The 7,461-nt window shown below is 46.7% G+C and overlaps 1 protein-coding gene across 1 annotated transcript in view; it reads right to left on the reverse strand.

The window, feature by feature from the left end:
- Positions 1-2,806, reverse strand: part of LOC114071728 (retinoblastoma-like protein 2) — a 10,217-nt gene extending 7,411 nt beyond the window's left edge. The window contains 2 exon segments of the mRNA XM_027909581.1: positions 1,003-1,224; positions 1,226-2,806. Of these exon segments, the coding sequence (XP_027765382.1) occupies positions 1,003-1,224; positions 1,226-2,806 (1,803 nt within the window).
- Between the last annotated feature and the right edge of the window lie 4,655 nt (positions 2,807-7,461).

The following is a 7,461-nucleotide window of genomic DNA, read 5'->3' on the forward strand; positions in this document are numbered from 1 at the left end:
GAATGCTAGAAAGATTATTCAATAGGCTTAGGGGTGATAAATCAAGGCCAAAGTAAGCCAAGGTAGACATTTGAATTAGAGAAGTAGGCCTAAAGCCAAGGCTTTCTCCAAGCTTCAGTGATTGGGTCAAGAACAAAGCAAAGGTAAAGAGGTCAAACTGAGGAAGACTACTGGCACCTCCAGACCCGCAAGGCCGAAGGATGGAACTACGCCTAAAATTGAGGATCAAGAAAAGCACCGCCCTAAGCTCCGCCTGAGCTCCACCTGTACTCCACCTAGTATTAATATGTACAGATAGATGATACAATCATATGCTTATGTAAAGAATCATGTAGGAAAACTGTATAAACCCCTGATTTTTGTGTGCTACCTTGAGCAAGTTCTTTGTGATGCGGACCCTGCTTGCTCCCGATGTCGACGAATAAAAACCTTTGCTGCTCAAAAGACTCAAAGTTTCTGGGCAGTTCTTTTACCAGATTTTTCAGATTCACCCCATCCACCTCATAATGGTGCAGGCCTCATATAGCCCATACACCTCATAAAAGAGCTGTCATCATAAAAGCTCTGTCTTCATAACACCCTTACATGTCCTACTGGTGCTCTCCTCATAAAGCCCATAAACCTCACAAGAGGCTCCCTCCATAAAGACCATGTCATCAAAACCCCATCCACCTCATAATGGGGCAGGCCTCATAAAGGAACTGTCCTCAGAAACCTCACACACCTCACAGTGGTGCAGGCTTCATAAATCCCCTGTCCTCATAAGACCCATAAACCTGATCATGGGGATGTCATCGTAAAGGAGATGTCCTCATAAATGCCATAAACCTCATAAAGGCTCTGTGCTCATAGACACCATAAATGTCATAAAAGCACTGACCTCATACACCCCACACACCTCATAATGCTTCAGCCCTCATGAGGGCACGGGACTCCTAAAGCCCATACACTTCATAATGGGGGTCTCATCATAAAGGCCATTTCCTCATATACCCCACACACATTCTGGGAGAGTTGCACCCGGTGAGGGGAGTTGAGCTGCATGAACGGGTACGGCGAGAGCGAAGGGGAGTCCGTTGCATTTGAAGTGTACTTGAGGGCAAAGTCTTTGATCTGTTCTTTGTAGACATTGTTGTAGAACTGGATGAGGTCCCTCCGCTGCTCCTCCTCGGTGTCACTGTTGGCGAAAGTGAGGCAGGTGGGCGTGGGGGGGGCGCTGCCGGGGGTGCAGCACGGGCAGGGTGCTGCTGGAGCACATCACCGGGCTGGAGTCCCGGCTGCTTCTTTCCTTGTTCTTCTCCTTGCTCCTGCCTGTGGGTGAGTTCTGCTGGCTGCTGCTGTTGCTGCTGCCGGAGCGGCAGCGGCGCCTGCCTTTTATCAGGACACTGCGATAGACATGGCTCTGGGCTTGTGGCTGTGTCCGATAGCAGCGCATGATGTTTTGAAATGATCTGTCTTCATTAGTGACCTTAGTCATGACATAGATGGCACACATCAGCAGCTGATCCAAGCATCTGTCCATCGTGATTTCAGGGCAGTGCACCAAGGAATACTCAAAGCATGTCCAGATCTTTTTCCGCAGCTCATTAGACACATCGAGTTTGACACAGAGATTCCTCAGACGAACACTGGCTAAATGATACACCTTTCTGAAGAAGAGTAACAGTGAGTCCGTCTTCCGAGGCCTGACGGACGTGGCAGTGAACTGCTGGGCCTGTCTCTGCTCTCCAGGGGAGATCTGCTGAACAGTCAGCTGGCCTGGCATTTGGGTGTTCAGGGTACCCCCGAGAGCCTGGGTATTCAGAGGCTGAATGGGGCCAGAGACAGCTTGGGGCTGGGCACCTACATTTACTTGGACTGGGAAGAAAGTTATTCCTCCATTTTCATTGGCAATACTTTGTACTGGGATTGTCACGGTCTGCTCGTTGTTGGCTGTCACGGTGGCAGTTGCCACGGTGACCAGGGTCTGGCTAGGCACTGGAGTCACTGACATGGCTTCAGGATTCATGTTCTGCACTGGCACCGTGTTTACCATGGGCTGTTGGGGAACTCTCACAGGGGTCCCACTGTCAGAGGGGTTCTCATTATCAGCAAACAGGCGGCATCTTGTAGGATTGGCTGTGGGAGAACTGTATCTGTCATACAGGGTGGCTGGAGGTGAGGAGAGGCCTCTTCCTAGTCCTCCGCTTTCAGAAAGAATCTCATCTATTCGTCTTGGTGTCAATGGGGAACCCACAACAGTGTTCCCAGCAGATCTCTCAAAGTGCTGAGGTGGCATTACCTCTTCACAACTAGGAACCTTGTTTTCATGGTCTCTGATGCTGTCCCACAATATGGATTCCCGTTTCCATGCCATGCTCTCAAGGATCTGTTCTTCAATGTGATTCAGGTGTTTTACTACTTCCCGACAAAGGCCATCCTCTGCTCTAATGAAAACCTCAATTACCTTATAAAAATGATAAACTGGAATGTCAAATATTTTGGTGATGAACAGGAAGTTTCTAGGTGGGTTATATGTAAAGGTAATGATCTCAAGGCAACAGGCCAGCAGAGACATGTGAAACACATCTTGCTCCAGTATTGTAGATAAGTCAGTGTCTCCTAGTCGAGTCCTCTCCTCCTCAATGACCGACTGCAGGATCTTGTAGTAGAGCATCTCAGCAAGACGAAAATGTTTACTGGCAACATTTTTGGAAAAACTGCTGAATTCTCCTTCAGACTGTGTGCTCTGGCAGTACACATCATGCATTTCTTTTATTCTACTTGCAATAGATTGAGAAGGATCTCTGGAGCATGACCTGAACATAAAAAATAAACATTTTCAATATACTATTCCTTCCAAGACCAAAAACCCTTCTGTGATAGTTTGGACTTTGGCTCCCTGCCAAATGCCCGAACCTTCAGTAGCAGCCCTCCCTTTCCCCTTCCCTCTTTCCTTAGGGCAAAGAAGAAAAAAAACTACAAAAAAATTAAAGAACCCAAAGTCAAGCTGCTTATATAAAATATATATATATATTTATGTAAAATCACAGTTATATACAGTTAAGATGCTATATACACAGTAAAAGGTAATCAACCCCTCCTCGAAGGGATAGGGAAAGGGGAAAAAAGGACAAGAGGGAACAAAAAGGGACACCGAATAGATATGCACAATCAAACCCGAGAACTAGTAAAATAACTAGTAAAACAAATCTCACCACGTCCCTTAAAACAGCAGGATTGGCAGACACAGCCAGCACTCTCCGAACCCCCACGTGGCAGACCAGCGGTCTCTGCAGGCCTCAGCCTTAGATAAGCGAGACCAACGCAGGGACTCACTGTTCCCGAACCCTTCCGGAAGAGAAAAGAGCAAGGTCTCTGATCTCCAACTTATTTATACTCTGGTTTACGTAAAAATCGTATGGAATACTGGGTACTGCAGAGCCTGAGGCCTGCAGTGACCGCTGGTCTGTCACGCGGGAGGTTGGAGAGTGCTGGCTGTGTCTGGTGATCTTGATTTTCTGAGGGACGTGGTGAGATTTCGTTTTGCTAGTTCTTTATTTTGCTAGTTCTTGGGTTTGATTGTGCATATCTATTCTGGTTTTGTCCCTTTTTGTCCCTTTTTCCTACTTCCCTCTCCCTTTGGGGGAAAAGATGCTTCCAAGGAATTCACATCCTGAACACGACCTCAGGATTTTGTCTTCTCTTTTGATTTACTTTTGCTATTTAAAGGCAAGAACCCTTTTCCTTGATGGCTGTTTGAGGGACAAATCCCAGCACAGAGTCCAACGTGCACTTGCTGTCTTTGTCAGCCGGTTGGTCATTCCCAATGTCTTGGAAAGAAAACCCTGCCAGTGGCTGGGAATGCTGTCCCCACTGGAACAGTCATTGCTCTCAGGACTGTCTCTTCCCGGAGGTTTTCCTATGAGCAGGGAAAAATGGTAACAATTAAAACACAGAACTCTAAAGGGGGAGATGAGGCAAAGAGAAACCCCCTTATCTCACCTATAATCCAAGATGTCTAAACCGGTGAACTTTGGATGTTTTCAGCTCGAGCTCCTTCTGGAGTTCACACCATAGACAAGGAAACATCCCTCCTTTTCCAAGGGCACCCATTCAACCAGCTGATCACCTGATTTCGGAATAAAACTCTTAAGGAATCGATCCTCTTTTGGTACTGAAACACAATGATTACCCAGATGGCAACATTTGCACCTACTACTTACATTTCTCTCCCATGAAAGCAACAGCCAACGTTGCTGAGCGCAATGGAACAATCCTGTAGGACACAACAACTCTGCTGAGGTTTGGCCTGGGAAGGACATCAAGGAAGGGCGGTTTTTTGCAGTTCTCATGAAAAATATACTCTACACTTGAGAAGAGGAAATAATCATGAGTCATAATGCTTCTCCAAGAGCCAAAGTCAACAAAAAAGCTTCTGTAGAAAACCATTAAGGTTCCTAATTGTAGAAACATTTGCAAATCTAATGACTGATACATTTCAAAAGCAAAATCCTTAACTCAGTACATCAGGGCTGGTGAATATGGACACTGTTCGTTTTAGAGGCAGTGAAGGGAACACCCACTGCACCTGTGGGAACCTCTAAAGATGCCCAGTCAATACACTTAGAGACCAAACTGGGTCAAAGAGATCAAGGGAAGAAACACTGGATACAATTTGGAAAATCCAGAAAGGTTATAATGGAAGAACAATTTAAAGTCGTCTAAAATAGGAAGATATGAAGTCCTCCTGATTTCATGCACTTGTTCCACAACTTGCCCTGCCATTTCCCCCACGACATCAATGCCATCATGTCCTTGCTGCAGGTCCAGGTCAGGCAGGATCGTGGCCAGAGGTTGTGCAACGTTCACGTGCAGAGAGCCCAGTTTCAGGCTGGGGAGAAAGAATTCCATGGGATTAGATGGAGAAGGACTTCTGTGTTCCAGTACAGAGTTCTTCATCTGACAAAGCTGGACTGATACTCCAGATGGGAAAGGCTGTGGGAGGGGGGAATTGTCATGGTTTTGCCCACCAGCCCATCCCTGGGGTTGAGGATGGTTTTGTCCAGGTGATTTCCAGACAAAAAGGCCAATCAAAAGTCCAGTGACTACTTTGCTAATTACATCTTTAAGAAAACGGAAGAGAAGGTTGTTGTGCAGTTGAAATTAGGGGTAGCAGCCATGTAGGGGAGAGAAGCGGCAGGCCCGAAGAGGGCCAAGGCCCTCTCCTCCCCCAGCTTGGGCCAGGGCGGGCAGGTGTAGCACTGAAGCCTTCCCTTTCTCTCTGGTAAGACAGTGAAGATAAAAAGTTTAAAAGACTGACTACTTGGACAAGAAACTGCTGCAGAAGAATTCCAGCCGAGAGATAAGGGACTTCCAAGGTCGAAACTGGCAGCCAAAGGAGAGAGAAGGAAAATTCAAAGGTGGGGGAGAATTGTTTCTTCCCTTTTTGCTCTCTCTCTCCTCAGCAGGGAAAAGACTGAAAAGTAATCCCTGCTACTTGTAAAAGTTTGTTGGGGTGAAGAGACCCCCCATGCAGCTCACAGAGGAGCTTGTTAATGTACCAGAGAACCGAGACTTCATGAGAAGGACTGAGGTGAGGCAGAGTCTTGTTGAAGACTTTGTGACCCTTGAAGGGAATAATGCTTATGCTGGAGCAAGGACGGCTCGGATAAGCTTAAGATCTCAGTGAGAGATTCATGCTACTAGTACTAGAGATTTGTGACCCTAAGTAAATCTCACGCTGGAGCGAGACGGCCCATGTGAGATGCTGGGATCCGTGTGTGTGTGGGATCCGTACTAGACCCATGCCGAAAAGTCTATCAAGGACTGTTTCTCCCATGGGGAGGGACCTCCATAGGGAAACAGGGGTGAACTCTTAAGCCATTATCTCCTGTAACCCTGTGGTGAAGATCCCTAGGAAGCAAGTGTCCCCTTGCAAGCCTATGGAAGGAAGACCTTTTAGGACCTGGGTAACCCCCAGTCTTCGGTCTTAGCCCAGGAGGGGGGTAAGCCCAGCCCTAGAAGCCGACACAGAGCGAAAGAGAGAGAGAAAAAGTTCCAGCTGCAACAAGAATGCTGCTGCTACTGAAGATTTGTTACTGGAGAGAGAGAGAGAGAGCTGGAACTCCAAAAATGGAGAATAAAACTACTTCTCCTCCTTGGACTGGTATAAAGGGGGGAGGAGTATTTCTGTAAATATATAGTACTTTACTTGAGTAGAAATTGTTATAGATATAGTTCTTTAATTTTTAACTTGTTAGTAGTTTTTATTTTACTAGTAATAAATATTCATACTATTTTCCCCTAATTGTGTCTCTTTTGTCTGCATAAACCTTCTCTCAACTAATAATAATTGTGTGTGGGGTGGAAAGCAAATTGACCCAAAGCAAAACCACGACACTCCCAGAAACCAACACAACACTGATGGCAGTTCAAACTGCATCATCATTATCTCAAATCCTACCCGTTTTACAAAGCTGAGCTTCTCGAGTTTTCTCTTTCAAGAGGAACATTTCCTTGGTTTCAAACCAATCCATAGTGCTCACCTGAATTCAGATCAGAAATATTTCTGAGTGCTTTTATGTCAATGAGCAAATAAGCACTGGCACAATCCTTGATCCCACACCACCTTTGGACTTCTCAAACCCATGTTAAGCCTCAGGGGAGATCATACATTTAAAGGCCAAACTATCACCACCTATGGAACAAAGGGAGAGAAAAAGAAGAGAGGAGAAGGCAAGGAAGAAGAGATTTGCCGAAGGCTTGAAAATAAAAAGAGGAAAGAAGAGCTCTAGAGCAGAGAAGGTGCTTTGCCTCCTCTTTTGCTTTCTTTGCTGGATGTCCTTGCTTTGTCCTCTTCCTGATACAATTCCTTTCAAATGAGCCATCCCTTCTCTGGAACGTTTCGTTGCACCCTCATGTCCTTGATCATCTCCAGGAACCAGTTTCCACAATGCTGTCATATCCCAGCCAACTGGTGGGGGAAGTTACTTCCAAGTCCTGCATAGACTTTTGGCCCATTTCACAGGCACTGCTGACAGACCCTGGAACTTCACTGCAGTAACTGACAGGATGGTTTGAGGAAACCCATTCATAAAAGTTAGGTTTTAGTATATCTCAAAGTCTTGCTTAGAGACCTCAGGAGGAGGGTATAGGGCCCTGTCTCTGTATCCAGTCCCCAGGGGAACAACTCCCTTTGGGACCCCTTTGGGACAACCCCCTTAGTGCCCACCAGGACAACAACCCCCTTTATGCCCCCCCCCAGAAACAACCCTCTTTGTCCTTTGTACCCCCCTGGAACAACACCCCCCTTAGTGTCCCCTCGGGGCAACAATCCCCTTTGTGCCCCCCCAGGGTAACAATCCACTTTGTGTCCTCTCGGGTAACAGCTCCATTTGTGACCCCTCAGGACAATAACCCCCCTTCTGCCCCCTCAGGACAATAACCCCCTTTCTGCCCCCCATGGAAACAACCCCCTTT

This window comes from Empidonax traillii, unplaced genomic scaffold (assembly GCF_003031625.1).
Source record: "Empidonax traillii isolate 1590-97213 ecotype Southwest subspecies unplaced genomic scaffold, ASM303162v1 scaffold2234:size31437, whole genome shotgun sequence".
NCBI classification, from domain to species: Eukaryota; Metazoa; Chordata; class Aves; order Passeriformes; family Tyrannidae; genus Empidonax; species Empidonax traillii.